The 18,334-nt window shown below is 39.8% G+C and overlaps 1 protein-coding gene across 2 annotated transcripts in view; it reads right to left on the bottom strand.

Moving 5' to 3' along the window:
• xpo4 (exportin 4) overlaps positions 1 to 18,273 on the bottom strand; it is a 57,344-nt gene extending 39,071 nt beyond the window's left edge. For both annotated transcript variants that reach the window (XR_001336700.2, XM_014336883.2), the window contains exons 1-6: positions 14,850 to 18,273; positions 10,752 to 10,857; positions 9,133 to 9,274; positions 8,839 to 8,977; positions 5,780 to 5,896; positions 5,502 to 5,655 (exon numbers count right to left, since the gene is read on the bottom strand). Coding sequence is in view for 1 of the 2 variants with exons in the window: in XM_014336883.2 (XP_014192369.1) it covers positions 5,502 to 5,655; positions 5,780 to 5,896; positions 8,839 to 8,977; positions 9,133 to 9,274; positions 10,752 to 10,857; positions 14,850 to 14,939 (748 nt within the window). In the remaining variant the exon portion in view is untranslated. The remainder of the gene's footprint in view (positions 1 to 5,501; positions 5,656 to 5,779; positions 5,897 to 8,838; positions 8,978 to 9,132; positions 9,275 to 10,751; positions 10,858 to 14,849) is intronic.
• Between the last annotated feature and the right edge of the window lie 61 nt (positions 18,274 to 18,334).

Here is an 18,334-nt window from a genome sequence, read left to right as displayed (position 1 = left end):
CAGATCCCAGTGTAATAGAGCAACCTTTAACTGTGGTGGAACAGGAGATAAGGATGTGCAGCCAAGACATCTGCAGCAAGTGTAAAATGCTATCATGTCATTGTGGACCACAATCTCTGAGGAATCTATACAGCACCTTGTTGAAACTCTGCAATGAAGAATTACAGCACTGCTGAAGGTAAAAGGGGTTCTGTGTTAATTTCTTCTTGCTTCCTTTATTCTCTTCTTGCACTGAGATCATGTTCTCAGACTCCAATTATTAACATAAAACAATCAATGCCAGTATTGAGGATTCACTTTAGTTTGCTGACTGCAGACTAAAGATTGGTTTTCAAATGGCTAACCAATGCCAAGTTTCTGCAACTCTGTGACTAAATTGATTTTGCCCCTTTGCAACATCTATTTCAGCTTCACATTTCCAGCTCCTTCACAACAGTAGCTACTTGCAGACAAAGCACGTTGCAAATCAGCATGACAGTATTTTTGTGACTGTTTTAAATGGCCAACAATCAGTCCATCTCAGCAATCAACGTTTTGCAAGCCTAGACAACCTTGATGCTGGAGGATCCTGGATTAGCAAGCTTCTCCTGTATCCTCTATTCATTATTGTTGATCCAGACTAAGGATGGGCCCGCTGCACAGGAAGACTGGATGAGAGTCTGCCAGTGGCTGTGTGAAGACCGCAGCGCTATGCTAAGGCACGTGGTAGGGTTTAAGTGATATATCCTGTCTTAAGACTCCCCTGCAGCCTTGCCATGTGAAATAACAGTCCAGGAATACTTCCTCAGCGATGCCACCCCCTCCCTTTCTTTACCCCAATATTCCTCTACTGTTTGGCCCCCCCATCAGTTTACACAGCAGTTGTCATTAATTCTCCCTCTACTGGATTAAAGCAGTAACACAGTAATTACACCACTGTGCTCAACGTCAGCTTGCTTTTTCAAGATCAGGAAGTAATACTGTGTGGACAAGGCTATGAAAGTTGGTTGTATATTAATTTAATTAATTAATTTCATCGATGACGCACAGCAAGAAGTGAAATGATTAGAATTAGAAACAGAATATACTTGAAATCTCTCACAGCCTTGAAAAATGCACTAGCTGACTAAATGTCCATCGGCATATGCTGCATCTGTATTCTCCCTCCCACCTGTGTTTAGACAGTAGTCGCTAAAGATTCGCCATACAGGTCAGGGCCAAGGCAAACATCCAGCATCAGCTTACACGCTCCTAATCCTAACCTTAACCTGAGGGTCAAAATGCCTACAGACTGATCCTTAAAGACGAGAAAATAGCGAGCCACGCAGAGACGACTGTCTCTTCAGTACAAGAATAACTCCTATTCAGGCAGCTGGGGGCAATTATTTCTCAGAGAAGTTAATGCCAGTTTTATTAAGCTTCACAAACGTGTAAACAGTAGGGGTGCAACGATGCTCATATCGATATTGAACCGTTCGATACAGTGCTTTCGGTTCGGTACGCATATGTATCGAACAATACAACATTTTTAATTTATTTTATCAACTTTCCTTCTGACGATGCTGTCTGTGTTGAGAGCTCAGTGGATCTGCGCTCGACAGTGCAGCCTAGGCGGAGTAGTCGAACGCAGATTCACTGAGCGCAGGGCAAGCTAGCGAGACAGAAGTTAAGCTCTCCTTGCAACATAGCAAATTGAACCTCCCCCACCCTCATTCAGATCTGGCGTTTGGAATTATTTTGGTTTTCATGTGACGTATGACCCTGAAGGTAAGCGCGTCTTGGACTAAAGTAAAACAGTATGTTGGATGTGCCACGCAATGCTCAATTACATGGGTGGGAGCTAGTGTGTTAGCGCAGTTAGCTCGTTAACGTGTTGACGCCATCCAGCCCCACGGACGGGCGATCCGCGGTAGCTCGTTAACGGAGATTTGCCGCGTTGTGCTGTCAGCGTTAATCTCGTTGAAATGACGTTAACGCCACTAGTGGGAACACAATGAATATGACTGCGCATTTACTCCGACAGCATCCGAGTGCAAAGACAAGTGGAAGCAGACAAAAACAACAAGCACGCATGCTACAAACTTTACCCGAGTCATTTAGACAGCCGTTAGCACATGATTCTCCTTATGGGGACCTGATATGTTTAATATGCTGCTGAGAATATAGCCCAGAAGAAGCGTATAGTATAGCTTTTATTTTGGAAAGAGCCATTTCTCTGTAATAAACTCTTTTCCAAAGATGAGTGATTTCTCGATCAGATAGATTTATTATTTTATTACTTTGTTGTTTCAGCAACATTAAATTTAAAAACTGTACTTTTGAGTTAAAATATATATTTATAATTTTAATAAATGACAAATTAAAAAAGCATGAACATTTTTTTGTATCGAAAAAACATCGAACCGTGACACCAAAGTATCGAACCGAACCGAGAATTTTGTGTATCGTTGCACCCCTAGTAAACAGGCCAAGTGACATCGCAATTTAGACACCGTCTCAGTGGCAGAGGCACAGAAAGCCGTGCTTTAACTTGAAACAACTTGACATTCAGGGAGCTGATACGCCGTGAAATCTACACATTCCTCTTGACTGAGGAAAAAAACAGATGGGTAAAAAAATAAAAGTATGAACCGCTACAGAGAAAAGACTAACTTAGACTGATTGCAGAGACAACCAAATCATAAGGGAAAAAAATCTACATAAAACAAACACGCAGGGATGGAGGCTTATCCATCTGTTAGCTCAGACAGCCATTTACAGCACCTGACTGCCGCCACAGCCTCAAGGCTCGAATGCGGCCCTGGCAAGAGTCAAGCTCAGTGTGGAGTGACAGTGTCCTACCAATGCCTGGGGAGCGTGTCTCCACCAGATGACACCAGAGCCAAAGGGCTGAGCTTCAGACGGCGGCGAGGACAGATGACATGCATGCCGCTCGGTTCATCTGAGGGAGGGAGGCTTTTTAAAAAGGCTCTTTTGAACTAGGAGAGAAATGCGTGCGCGCTTGTGTGTGTGTGTTCGTGTGAAAGGTAGTTGCTGTCAGCCATGCAATTAACGAGAGGCCCCCTGATAACCACACTGGCATACGTTCGTCGCCACGCAGCAGCACAGGCGTGTTGTGACACTTGCAGACAGGCGACCGCACTTATCCGGGCCTCCCAGTGGTCTTCATCAATCTGTTCCCCTTTTCAACAACAGACACTTGAAGACGTCACATACGCTCACATGGACATCAAGGAGAATACCACTTGAATTAAGAATTTAAATGTTATTTTTATGGCCGAAGACAGTCCACTGAACATTTATGACAACTCAACATCAAGAAACCAGAGAACTACAGCTCTATTTGCATCCAGCTTATACAGCGATTTAAATATAAATGATGCAGTTATCTTTGCTTCTCAGTCATTCAAGCTAACTGAAGCACTACCTGCTCTTATGGTTGCAGTTCAATTTAAAATAACATTACACATTAAAATATCAACTATAAAAGTGATTACATTTGTCATGTGCAATGTACAGGCTCATAGGATTGACTGTACAATTTTCAAGATTCACCTCTTCTGAATAAACAAAAGATTAAAATTCTATTAAAGTCAGGGTGTGCGAAGATGAATAAATATATATAATATAATATCATCTGGAAATCTAGTTAAAAAAATAAGACATTTGCATTTATAAATAGAGTCTGGTTAGAAGGCTTGCGTGGTATCAAGCTATAAAATGGTATATAGATAGAATGCTTCTTGTTCCGATAAGATGACACTGATGTGCCATCGTGAGATGATATATTGTAGTGCACTGCACAAAAACACCACCTAAGCGCAGCTTCTGATGAAGGAACATCCAGCTGAGCTCAGTGAGCTGTGAAACATGGGGCTGCAAGTCGCAAATGAAACGTAAATAGTAAACTTTAAGTATTTTGGGTTTAGTCCTGTTGACAGAAGAGAGCCAGCCAGCACAAACAACAAATATAGACTATTTGTTGATAGAAGAGTAAACACAGCAACACTTCTGGATCTACATTTAGCCCACTGACGTGCTGATGGTCTGCTCCCGTGACAAGAGTCATCAGGGCCTGCAATAAGCTGTGGAAGAAGTTATGAGCTTCCCAAACTAAGGAAGAAAATGATCAGTGTAGCTAACAATATGAGTGCTAGCATAAGCAGTCTTATTGTTAACATGCCTGTACTGAATGTGGTCATGCTACGCTGTGGTCCAGCAATTGTCAGTTTATCCTGCTATTACACGTAACAGATGCAGAAGCCTGGTATGTGCACTGCAAGCAATCTAGACTTCTAATTACACAATGGAATTTATATTTAATCATCAGTTATTTTCTATTAGTTGTAAGCTCCCAGTCACATTATCTCGACCTAATAGGTCCCTCACACGTACAGCAACTGCTCTGGAGGCTTCGTATAGACACCCGACACTAAATTCAAATTCAACTGTTGTCTAAAAATTGACTGTGCTCGCACAAACAGAAGACTTAAAAGTGTATCGTTGAGAGCGCACGCGTATTGCTTCGAGCGAGCTGGGCATACCAAGGGGAGCCTCGACAAGCTGAGCCGGGGGTGGTGGTGTATTGGAATGATACGGGGGATGGACATACAGACACCTCTTTGAAAATGATACACTGCCCTGGCTGGCAGCAAGCGCCACTCCAGATCCCCTCAGACAGGCAGAGAGGATGCCAAGCAGTTGGGATTTAGACTTTAATGAGCATGGCTGCGCACACACTAAGACACACACACATGCACACACACACTCTAAGTGGCTAAGTCGACTCAACAATGCAGCCAACTGCAAAGATAACACGGATGTGTGCAAAAGAGATGAACAACAAAGCAAAACTGATAGACTGATATGAATTCCTGGCCAATGCATACCAGCATAGTCACAAACTAATACCAATTAGGGTGGCCATAGTGAGGCTCTATTTACACTAAAAACACATAGAAGTACACACAAATAAAAACCTACACTTATGAGGACATTCCCCTCAGTCTCCTCCTAAAACCCATAACCTTCAGAAAAAGGATGCTTACAAACAAAGTCGACTAAAAATATTTGGGTAAATAAAATAAAAGAGGGAAGGTCTGCAAAAAACAAAGCAGACAACCACGTAAACGCACACTTTTTATATATATAACATCGTAATACTGTTTAACTTTCGCAGTTATTGCCAAAACTCTTGCACTCAAGTTGCGTCTAACAATGTTTTCAGATTTCAGCTCATAAACTGACATAAAATGTTAAATATTATCATAACCAGCTGAAGTGATGATCAACACTACAAATATGACTTCCTAGACCTTATTACTCTATCCTATCAAACATGTAACGAGGTTACCAAAGACAAAACAAAGAGTGTAGTTTGACTGTAAGCTCAATAGTGTAGCTGGATGGGCCTGTTTTTGTCCTCCTGACCTTCATGTGTCAAGACTTAAAAATTTAATTTTTTGATTGTGGACTTTCCAGCCTCGCATCAAACCTCTTGGTCTCTTAGAAAGAAAGGATATAATTGGGAGGCAGGAAGTTCCAGCTGAGGACGTGATTGGCCAAAGCCAAGTAGCGCTGGAAGACAGAAGACATCTGGGCATTGAGGTTTTCTCGGCGGCTGAACTCCTGCAGCACCTCCATGGTCATCATGAAGATCTGGCGGAGGCCGTCCTCCTAGAAGAAGTGGATGGAAGAACAGATGGATGCATGAGTTAAAGAGCAATAAATAAATAAATAAATAAATAAATAAAATACGTCAGGAGAGCGTAGAGGACAGGTGGGACAGCGGGGGACAAACCTGGAACAGTCGCTTGCAGTTACCGTGGAACTCCATGCTGAGGCCGATGCTGCTGGTCTTACTGGAGCTGGAGAACTCACTGAGCAGAGCGGTCAGGATGGAGCAGGCCAGCGTTTGCTGCAGAAGAGAATGATTGTGTGATTGTGGAGGTCAATGGTTACATAAAAAGTTACACTAACATCCATCTTTTTCGAAGATTATTTGTCACAAGCCGGAAAGAAGGAAACCTCTTGAGGCCTCACGTGAAAAGACCGTCTGCTAACTGCAAACACAGATGATTAAAGGGCGCATGTTACAGTTATCCCCATCTGCACTTTTTTATTCTTGGAGTCTATTAGAGTAACTTTACATGATTTACAGTTTCCTTATTCTTAATGCAGCTCACCGCTCCAAATAAAGCACCTGTGTTCTGATTGGCTGCACTTTTCAAACAAAAGATTTTAGAAGTGGTTGGAGAAGCTTTGCCGACAGCCAAAGCGCAGCATCCTATCTGAAGCCTGAGCTTTGGTTTACAGGAATTACATGTATACACACTGATCTCATTGTTTAAAACTGAGGACATGTTTATTATGAGCAACTGCAACTTTAACAGTGAAAAACATCCGTAAGTGTATATGTTTTAGAGCGTGCTATTGATGAATGTCCCGCTATACACAAATCGGAGAAGAAGCGAAACAAAAACAAGTTGTGGTTGGTAACAGGAGCACTAACTGGACAGCAGAGAAAACAAAAAATTAGAAAACATTTTTTTTCCCTTTTGTATGAGCTTGTCTATGGACCAGCAAGATATCCAGTCATCACTGGATATAAAAAGGACAAATCAACCCATTATATCCTTAAATTTCTTGTTCATCCAAAAGATAAACAATGATTTAAAAAAAAAAAAGAAAAAAGAATCTGAATAAGAGTTGCTTGATTAATATGTCTCAACAACTAATTATTGATTTTGAAATTCAATATTTAAAACACTGCACAAATTTCAATTAAAAAAAATTTAGGATGCTGTAAAAATGTAAATAAAAACAGCAATGATTTGCAATTCTCATAAGCTCACCTTTTATTCACAATAGAGCACAGAAAATTATTAAACAGAGAAAATCTATCATTAAGAAAAATATTAACTCATTTCGAATTTGATGGTAACAAAAGCTCTCAAAAAAGTTGGAATTGGGCAGCAAAAGTGGTACCAAAGAGAAATAGCTGGGGGATTATTTGGCAGCTAATTAGGTAAACTGGCAACAGGTCAATAACATGATTAGGTATAAAAAGAGAATCTTAAGGAGTGTCTCAGAGGTAAAGGTTTACCAGTCTGCAAAAAACTCCCACTACAAACAGTGGAATAGTTTATGAAAGAAAGTCCTTGAGGTAAACTTGTGAAGATAATATTAAAAGATTCCAAAAATCTGGAGAAATCTCTGCGTGCAAAGGACAAGGCCAAATATCGACACTCGATGCCTGTGATCTTTGGAGCATATGCTCCCATTGAGATGAGGCCTTTTTCAGGGAAGGCCTTGAATATTTCCTAAACCACATACTGCATCTATAACAAGAGCATGGCTTCACAGTGGAAGAGTTCAGCCGCTGAAGTGGCCTGTGCAGACCTTTTACCAATTATAAAAACAATTTGGTACATAATTCAATGAAAAATACATCAAAGACCCAGGACTGTGAACAGCTACAATCCTTTATCTGGCAAGAATGGGACAGCATTCTTCTCCCAGAGGTCCAGCAGTGGGTCAGTTCCCAGATGTTTACACAATGTTGCTGCTACACAATGTTGTTGCTACACAGTGAGAAACATGGTCCTGTCCCATCCTTATTTTGTGCTCCCTTGTGAATAAAATATTGGTTTATTAGATTCAGTTTTTATTGACATTTTACAGTGTTCAACTTCAACGTCTGACGAAGACGTCATAACCAAAAAAGGGCTTTAGGGCCAGATTCAAAAGACTGGGGGAACATGGTGTCATCAGAAGGTGACCATTTGGGGGATTTCAGTCCAAACAACAACAAATAATTTTGTGCATGATCAGTAAAATTCAGTCTGATTTGTAGGGGGGGGGAAAAAGCACTTTTAGCCATTTACACAACATAGTTGCCTTCTCGTATGAGAAACAAATGAAGTAGTGCCACCTACTGGATTAGGATTTCTTTTCAGAGCAGCATGCTGAAGTCATATGATTATATTTTTTACATCCATCCATTCATCCATCCATTCGCTTCCGCTTATCCTTTTCAGGGTCGCGCGGGGGGCGCTGGAGCCTATCCCAACTGTCATAGGGCGAAAGGCGGGGTACACCCTAGACAGGTCGCCAGTCTGTCGCAGGGCTAACACATAGGGACAGACAACCATTCACACTCACATTCACACCTAATATTTTTTACATATGGGAGACAATTATTTTGCATTTAATGAGCAAATGTGGTAAGGCGCACAAGTACTCTGGCATTAATTTTATACCCTGGTATGTTTTTTTTCCCTTTTTTCTCTCATAATAATCAAAGCACAGGTCCTCGATGTCCTTTCTTTTAACCGCAAGAACATGCCTGAAGCTGCTTTCTCAACATAGCCTTTGTGCCATTTCTTTCTCTCTTTTTTTGTTTTCCAACTGCGTTGTAATCTGAGCCAGATCTGAACCAGGGAGCCAGTGAGGCTCACCAAGCCCCAAATATAACAGATACGAATCAAAGCTTTAATCCAGTTTTACTAACAAGAAGTTACTCAATACTTTCCATTAATTGTGCACATTTGCAAAGTCTGGATAACTTCTCCCATCTTTTTGGGCAATTACTCAATTATTCTGACAGTGTATAAATGTGAAGTCTTGGAGCCATAATGTCTCAACTGTTGTTTCTTTTCAATTTATCTGTGCAAATGTATGATGAATGAAACCTAAAAATCCTCATATTTAAAAATAAACGAACAAAGACAAAAACCTTTTTCCCTCTCTTGCTTAACCTGATGATGATGACTGATTTTGTGTACATTGTAACTAACAACACGTACTCTTTAGGCCACGGAGAGCTACTCATGTATTATTCAGCTGCGTCTCTCTCACCACTGCAGGGTTCCCGCTGCTGATGAGCTGTCCGACCTCGAGTAAGATGCTTTTGCAGTTGATGCTTTTGTCCAGCGAGCCTCTCTTCACGATGACCGCCACAGCTAGCAGGATCTGCTCACGCACATACTTCTGCAGACTAGAAGGAACAGGAAGGCATTCTGATTTATTTTTCCCGCATCCAAAACATTAAGTTCTACTGGCATTTTTGTAGTGAGGTCTGTAAAAGCTCTACATATTTAATAATATAGTAAACCACAAAGGTTTTGTAATGCATTTATTATTGTTTCTTACTTGGGTCTCTGCAAAACGTAGGTGAGAAGGAATGCCCGGAGTGACTCGATGCTGGTCTTTTCCAGCAGGATCCACTCCCGCACGACAGCCTCCATGATGGCTGTGGCTGCCTGGAAAAGCACATAGTCCACCTTACTGGTCTCTGGAGAGGGAAAAAAAATAACGGGACAAAAGAGAAATATTAGAAGTGAAAAAGATAGTGGGGGAAAAAAAAGGTTGAAAATAATGGGTTAAATAATAATATTTAACATAATGACATTGAAGACATTGTGAACGCTTCCTGGCCATCCAGTGTAGATGTCAGCGAAACTGTTGGGAAGACAACGATGGAGAAACGTGAACATTTTCTTTGAACTCTATAATCTGCAGATTCTGACAGAAATCTGCAACTATCCTTGGAAGCACCGCTCCTCTAAAACAGCCATAAGGATAATTATTAGGTCATATGTAAATAACAAAATAACTTTATAACTTAAAGCAAAACTGGGAAACAAAGTCCGAAACAAGTCTTTATATTAAGGCCATCAGTCAAACAATACTGTTTTGTCTGGGTCTGAACAGAGCGCGTTGTGTGTGACGTCTTCTTCTGCGCATGCGGCCGCTTTGAGCGTTCACACTAGAGGGCGTTTGCTGTCACATTTTATTTGTAGTGTGAACAAGCAGCCAAAAAAAATCGGATTTGATAAAAAAAAAAAATCAGAATTGAGCATTAAGACCTGCAGTGTGAACGTAGCCTAAGTTGCTTCCATGTGACTGACTGTGACCAAGATGCAAGTTTCTCCTCTTTAGCCTCAAATATTTTCAGAAAGTTTCAAATTTCAGTTTTTGATTTATCTTTAGCCCAGTCTCCCTTGTACTGAGCTCAGGAGGATGTTAATAGATAAAGGTCCACCAATATCATGAAAAATGTAACTTGCGTTACTGATGCATCGGTGAACAGTGCTGTCCGACATCATCCTGAGCCCACACAGTCATCTTTAACCACAAAATCAGGTTTGCTTTCAACGCAATGCCATCCCAGCGTCTATTCAGGACTAGATTTTTTTTAACGTGTACATTTTAATTGCTGAACTATGCAGCTGCTCACACAATGGGGAACTTTCTCCATTCATATTTGTGAGAGACACTTTCTATAGGCAATTATGTAACCATTTAACCCTACCTGGTAGTCAGTTACACATGGGGATTTCTTTTAACATGAGACAACACAGACAATTTTTTCAACCTGTTATTGCCACGAAATTTACAGTGGACTCTGTACCATTAGCAATCAAACATAAGGTTCAAATCAGTAAAACTGTACAGTTAACACAATGTCCACATATCTCTGTTGATGGGGTTTGTAACAAAAAGCCAATGAATACTCATATTTTGTTTTCAGAGCTGCACAGCTCACATGTTTTCATACAGTACATAAGTCACGGATCAAACAACAATAATATTCTGTACACATGAGACTCCACATACAGACCACATCACTAAAATGTCTAGATCATACCCACAAACACCACAGGTGAAGGTTTATGACATGAAGGGGAGAAGACACTGAGTAGCCTTTATAAGATAAACTCATATTTATAAAACTATATGCAAGTTAAAATATTAAATACAATGCTTACCCAAGATGTGCTTGCAAATGGCAAAGGGGGACTTGGACTTCCTGAAGGAGAGGAATACATGTTCAGCATGCTGTCTCTGCTCTGTGCTGACCATAGACGGCGGTGCCTGTAAAACACAAAACAAAGTCAGTTTTCTGCAAGTGAGGTCGAACCACTTATACACAGCTTCTAAACAGGACATCAACTCTTCTCCACTGAATGACTTTGAATTAAATACCACTTTCAAAGCTTTAACAGAAGATGGCAATTTTCGAATGGCTTAACTTGTTAGCACAGTGCTGATAAAAAGTATATTTACTTCTACATCAGCTTTCAAACCAGGTTTGCAAATTTGCAACACTAGTTCTAATAAAGCTGGTCTGTATGGGAGGTTTCTAAAACCTTTTTTAAACTGAGGATTAAAGGGTTAAGAGCTCTGCGATAAAAATGAGAGACGCCCCATGTAGTTATTTAAAAGCAATCAATAAAATCTTATTATGTAATGAATGGGGAGCCAGTGTAATTTGTCTGGGATTGTTTTACAAGTTCCCCGTGAGTTGCCTGGTTGCTGTTTAGTACCTGCTGTAAACAGGCGACAGCTGCATCACTTAGAAAACAACAGAATAGGGTGTAGTAGTAGTGTGAGGACACTGAGGGGTGGAGAAGTTGTTCAGCTATGTTACTGTGCAGTGTTGGTCAGACCTTATTTCAGGCAATATTTCAGAGACAGACTTGCATAAGTAAGTCTTAAGTACAGTTTTGTTGCCCAGGAAAATAAAAGGCAAACAAATTGTTTTAAACTACTAAGATATGCGATAGAAATAAACATTTTAAAGGGAATATGGTAGAATGATTATCTGTATTCTACCTGATGTTAGGATTATTGTTTGTATTTGTGAAGTGTTGTTTTATCCAATTTTAATTTTACTTTCATATTAAAATCAATAAATCCTAGTCTGTATGAACTTACATGGCTAATAGCAAACATTTGAGATATTTGACAGGACACTACACAAATGGATTGAGTCGTGTTTTTTTGTTTCTCTCTTTGTTATTAAATGTAATCAATCAGTCAATCGATTCCACCATCTAACAGCTTCTGTGCTATTAGAACTGAAAGATGAGCCCTGACTGGCAGCCACTCACTCAGCTCAATGGCAATGCCCCGAGGACAGAAAGCATCACTAAGATAGGAGACAGTACACAGTACAGTATGTACACTGTACAGAGGAAATGTCTCGTTATAAAAATCAATACTATCGTAAAACTTGGCAGCAAATACTGTTTTTGTACCTTACAGAAGCACACAAAATAACGACAGAAAGCTTCATAAGAATGAAACATCTTACAACTCCAAATACACAGAAATAAAAGTGAGATAGTGCAACACAGAACTTTCTATTGAGCATGCTCGCCACGATACAGCTCAGCAGGAAAGTCACATTCCAGACCTAATTGCAGTAAAAGCAGCTCTGCGGCGAAAGGCAGCAGAGGAAAGAAAGGCCTTTTTATCTGAGAGCGCAGACACGCGTACACATACACAGACTTCATTTTTTAAGCCACATAAACTACCATGGTCAGATGGCAGACAATGCACTAAAATATAATACAATCTATCATCTCCCTTGATAGTAAAACATAAATGTAAAACAGATAAAGCTGCCACAATGACACGTAGTAAATAAAACGCAGAGCAATAAGAATCAAGATCATACTATGTTAGAAATGTACTGTTTATATTCTCAGCAGCATATGTAGCAGAGTAGTATCACAGACAACCACTGTTGTGGGGTCAAGCTGTGTCTTCATGTTAAGCATATCTCAACTGCTATAGGGTGAAAGGCACGGTACACCCTAAACAGGTCGCCAGTCTACTGCAGAGAGACAGGCAATCATTCACGCTCACATTTCCACCTACAGACAATTTAGAATCACCAGTTATGCTATCATGCACGCATGAATGTCTTTGACCTGTGGGATGAAGCCGGAATACCCAGTCTCCACACAGAAAACCCCGGCCAACTGGGGGATTCAAACCAACTCGGAAGTTGCTAACAAATTTGTGAAATTACATACACTTCATTAGCAGGGACAACATCCACAATTAGTCTAACAACACATCTTTAAAAGAGAAGAGAAATAAGCTTTGATTTTAGGCCTGAATCAATGAGAGGCACAAAAATGACAAGAAACATTATGTAGGCATTTAGTCATAGAACCGGAAAGGTATGAGGTGTGGTTGCACTCCTGACATTTAGACAAAAAAAACCAAAAACAAAACCCAGTATCAGCTGGGCTCTGCTTTCTAGGATAAGAGTGTTAGACTTAACTTTTTTTTAATGACTGTTATGTCTTTTATAAAGGGCAAAACCTTCATATTCAGTTTTTGTAACTAAAAACAAAACAAAAATAATTTCTAGGATCTTAATAGAATTTTATTCTTTGGGTCAAAAGATTTTTCTTTTGAGTTTCACTGCGTAGTAATGTTACCATCACCTCACAAGGTGTAGTATTGTATTTAAATGAAAAACCAAAGATACTGCTGCATCATTGCACGCATTTAGAAAAGCCATCCATTGGACCTACATGGATCACTCGGTAGGCTGGTTCCCCTGGCTGCATGTATAACACTCCTATTCTAGAGTGCACTAGTCCCAAAAAAATTAACCTGATAAGCATAATGTTAACATACTGTCACACACTGTGTTAATATAGACAGTATTAGGGAAAACTGAATATCTAATCAGCCAACAACTTGGCTGCACTTAGGCCATGGTCAACAGGACCTGCTAAAGTTGAAACAATGCATCAGACAGGAAAAAAGGTGATTTAAATTACTTTGAATGTTATATGGTTGTTGGCGCCAGACAGGCCGGTCTGAGTATTTCAGAAACTGCTGATTTACTGCCATTTTCCCCACACAGCCATCTCTAGGTTTCACAGAGAATGATCCGGAAAAGACAAAACATCCAGTGAGCCCCAGTTCTCTGGATGAAAATGCCTTGTTGTTGTCAGAGGTCAGAGTAGGGAAGTCGAGCAGAGTCACAATAACTCATAATGAGGTCTCTGAATGGACATCACACCAAATCCTGAAGGAGATGGACTACAGCAGCAGCAGCAGCAGAATTGGAAAACAAAAGTCTGCTGTGACATTCGGATGGTACGGTCAGAATTTGAAAGCATGGATCTGTCGTTCCTTGTATCAACATTTACCAAAGGAAATTATTCCAGCACCTTGCTGAATGTTTTCCATGAATAATTAAAAGTTCTTAAGGCATAACGAGAGTCCAACTCGGTACTAGCAACGTGTACTTAGCCAAGTGACCCGTGCGTGTGTGTGTGTGTACATGAATCCATAAAACAAGAGGAGCTTGATAAGCAGACATCACGAAGACACCTGCTGCTGACTGAAATATGAACATTTAGGACTTGTGCGTTTGCTAGAACATATTGTTCTCCTAACTGTGCATGACATCAGAAAGGGTGATTTTAGTTTTAAACCCTAACAAGATGGCAGAAAGTACGAGCAGACTGCAGCTAGCACTCCGACTCATGACATGCACATGGTTAGCCACTTGCTCTTAGCTGAAGTATTCAGCCTAATTTGTAGCAACGGGAGCTGTTACGAGAGGAGGGCAGAGGGTCAAACACTTGATGCGAGCGAGTGTTGGAGGAAGCACGGGATAAGCTAGCAACAGTGATATCGAGTACACCGCACCGAGATGCTCAGAGTACAAAAAAAAAACTTGATGTAACGGCTGAAAGGGCACCGACACGAACCGCTGAAGTTTGTGGAAAACTGAGCCACATTGGAAAGCGTCCAAACACGGAGAAATATTTTAAGGTGATGGTGCCTTGTGATAGGAACGACAGGGAACAGCGGGAGAAATGTTTGGAGAAAGAGCGGATTATTTTTTTCTCTCTGCGGGATGGAGACAACCCAGGCGCTGCGCCACGCATCGCTCACATTCTCCGGTAAAAACTGAACACATTAAAAAACAACAACCGGGACCAAAATGACCCCCGCCGGAGCCCCCAACCGCCTAACTCCACCCAAGACTGAGTTAAGATACGTTCACCGTCCTTCTCAGGGCCGCAGACCGGCAGTGAATGTCTCACCATTAAAACTTTGGCAGCGCTTTCCAGCTGTGTGATCACTTCTGGTGCACCGACCGCCGCCATCATCGTCCCTCTCCAATGACGCGCCATGCGCTCTGCATTGTGGGATTACTGCGCTGGTTACCCGTCGCGTGCACACGGCGGGTTAGGTAACCACAACAAGTTTGTGGTTGCCACTGTGACGGCTCGTGCAGCCAGCAACATATTCAGTTATTATTATTATTATTGGTGTTGTTGGGAATGGATTAGAAGTAGATACATCCACAATCGACCTGAAAATGAATGTTATTCTTGGATATTTTTTAAAATTTAAATCAACATTTGTTTAAACGTACACACGTATACTTATAAGTTACTAATAAGTTTTTTGTTCTTTACTATTGCAATAACGGTTACATTTCTGTCATATTTCTGATCAATTTGATAGCAGATTTTTCAGAATAACCTAAAGATTATGCTATATTATGGCTATATAAGTGTCAGTATTGTGTAGATTATACAATTAATACTAAAATGTCACTTATATTGCACTTATGCTGTAGTCTTCACTATGCCAAAGGTTTCAAACTGGCCCATTGTAAGGCTTAGCAAAGTGAAGTCATTACTCTACTTTATTAATACAATGCATTGCTGTTCACTTCACGGGTGGGAATTGTATTTCTAGACAGAAATCAGAAAGATGTAAAATACAGTCATTGTTGGTTCCTTTTTTTTTGCCTCTCCCCTCTGATCTATAATCTGCCTGTAATGACAGTATACTCGACTTGAGCTCAAATTCGCCCATATGTGGCCATGAAGCTAAATACTCCTGTTCTTTGTAACAACATAACAACAAACTGTAAGAAGCTACATACATGTTACATATCAAATTTTTAAAGCAAGAGTTAAGCAAGAGCTCCTTATATTCAAACATCTGTCAGAATGTAGGTAAGTTAGGCACAGCAATTAGGATTCTTTCAAGTGTTGAAAATATTGCAACTTTCAATGATGTTATCCTATTTTTAAGTAACATCAACCCCCTAACTTTTAAACTACCAAGTTTAAAAACTAAGTTTCAGGAGTTAATACATTTTTTAAGCAAAGTCAAACTGTACAAACTTTTGAATTCATGTTTCTATCAATCAGTACGGAACTTCTGTGTCATGTTCCTTTTATAAAGTAATTCACGAGAATCCAAGCTGGTTAATTTAATTTATACATATATTTTACACACAAGGACAGTGAAAGAATTTACAAATTCTCAGTTCATACATAAATGTAAAAAAAAGAGAGAGCTGTCCAAATTACATCATCTATAATACTGTGTAGACATGTTTTAACATTAGCACAGGGGAACTCGGGGGAGGGGGAAAAAGGAGAAAAGATACAAAAAAATATGTATATCTGTATAAATATAAATTCAAGAGTAACAGAATTTTATCACACATTAAAGACAAGCAAAGACTTTGTAGAGTAAAAACACAAAATGTAAAGGATACATGAGTAAGTCTTGAGAAGAAATCAGAATAGAGGACAAAGTCAGTCAAAGATTGTCAGTCACTACTCTCAAACCTTAAAAACAGAAAAACGAAACATATCCAAGAAACACCTCACACACTTTGTGGCACTCACACACTCAGCAGAGAGCCATGGCTGTAATTATAAAGCTTTTTTTGTTTTGTTTTATCTTTTCTTGTTAAAGGAGCAGTTCATCCTGGTCAGTGTGGATTGGCAATGCAGTCAATGATATTTAGAGAAGTGTTAGATGTCTGGACCAGCTGAGAGAGAACAAAATGAATGGGGAAACAGCAACAGAGCAGTGACAATCTCAGTGAGGCGATGCATCACCACATCATCTGTGATGGATCACATTTTATCAGCTCGCAGACAAAACTTTGGCTGTGTTTACACACACAATGCTGCTACTCTACCTTAAACCACCACTGGACACAGTCATAACAAATAGCTAAACTATGTTTTGAACAATGCAACAGATGATTAAATCTGATGTGAAATTTGAACTATCCACTTCGGTCTGGAGAAAGAAAAACAAAAAAAACAACCAAGGAGCAGCTTCCGAAGTTTAAACAACACCTGAGATGTAACACTGTACAGTGGTGAAAACCCTGTTTCCCTTTCCTAAAACAATGCATAGCAACTAAAAAAGTTACAAAAAAATAATAACTGAAAAAAAGCTATCTGAATGCTGTGTATTGACCATTACTGTAATATTCTTAACATGTCAAAACTGTGCGTATGATCATGTTGTAAATAACTTTGTAATTGTCATCTTTGTATGTTTTTTTAAATCATGGTTAAAGACGGTCTTGACCCATCCGTGCACTCCAATTTAAAATTTGATTCATTAAAAAAAATTAATAAATAAAATCTACAATAAACAAAGCTCTAGATTAGCAAAACAGCATTACTGCTATTTTTTTTTAATTTTTTTAATAATATTGCAGTAATATTGCACTGTTGATTGTTGACTTTTAGTTGAAAATCTGATCTGCTCATTCTAAATTAAAGAGTGACTGTCGTGTGTAAGCACAGCAAGTGCTGATGTGAAATAGAGCACGCTCTGTTGCCTTCCCCCAATCAAGAATAACAACAGGTATAAGAAGTCTCTGAAAATTATGACCAAAGTAAGAAGGCAGTCGTTTAACATTGTGTTGCTCGTGTTAGTTAAGGCACGTTTACAGGGAAAAAATGCAAAACAACAAAAATCAACTGTAACAAATCTTATCCACACAGAATCGCTCGAAAGCTGTGACCTCTTCAGCGTCCCCAGTCATCGAGAGAAATTTAGAATACTCCTGGAAAGTTTGGGATTAATTTACCAAACAGTTCAATTCGGCAGAATTGCTGGCTGATTGTCTGTAAGCAAGAATGTACTGGATGTTAGCGTCATCTGATGAGCAGCAGTCCAACACACAACATGGCACTGGTCTGTAGTAAAAAGTACAGAGTTATACACACAAACACTTGAACTTGTGGTCATTTTGGATAAATAAAAGAACGTGTACCAAAACACTAACTCTTTGTTGAAGTTGTAAATAGAGAAAGCTATTCATATTCATATTCTTTGTTTCCTCTGAATTTCCCGAAGCCAACTTTCCTCCCTGCTCTTCATCTCCTAACTCGATTCCATCTCTCTCTCTGAAACAGAAACACTTCTGACTCCTCTCCTCTACACTCAGGGCCAGCCTGGCTGCAGCAGGAGAAGAGCCTACCTTCGAATCATCCACACCCCCACGCTCGTCGTCGAGTGGCATCACGCACTCTGATATTCAGTTAGAAAGGCACTCAGCTCGTTACTTTCAAACCCCAGACACACTTAAGTCGACACTTCTTTCACCACAACCACAAAAAAAAACATGTAATAACAATTATAATAATAATGTAAATAATATTAAACACAATAATAAGCCAGCATCGATGTAACGAAAAGCAGTGCACCCTAATATATATATATATATATATATATATATATATATATATATATA

Source organism: Haplochromis burtoni, unplaced genomic scaffold (genome assembly GCF_018398535.1).
Source record: "Haplochromis burtoni strain Fernald_Lab_line unplaced genomic scaffold, NCSU_Asbu1 Contig_154, whole genome shotgun sequence".
Lineage (NCBI taxonomy): Eukaryota > Metazoa > Chordata > Actinopteri > Cichliformes > Cichlidae > Haplochromis > Haplochromis burtoni.
Note: the sequence above shows the minus strand (reverse complement) of the source record. Positions and strands in the feature narration are given on the sequence as shown.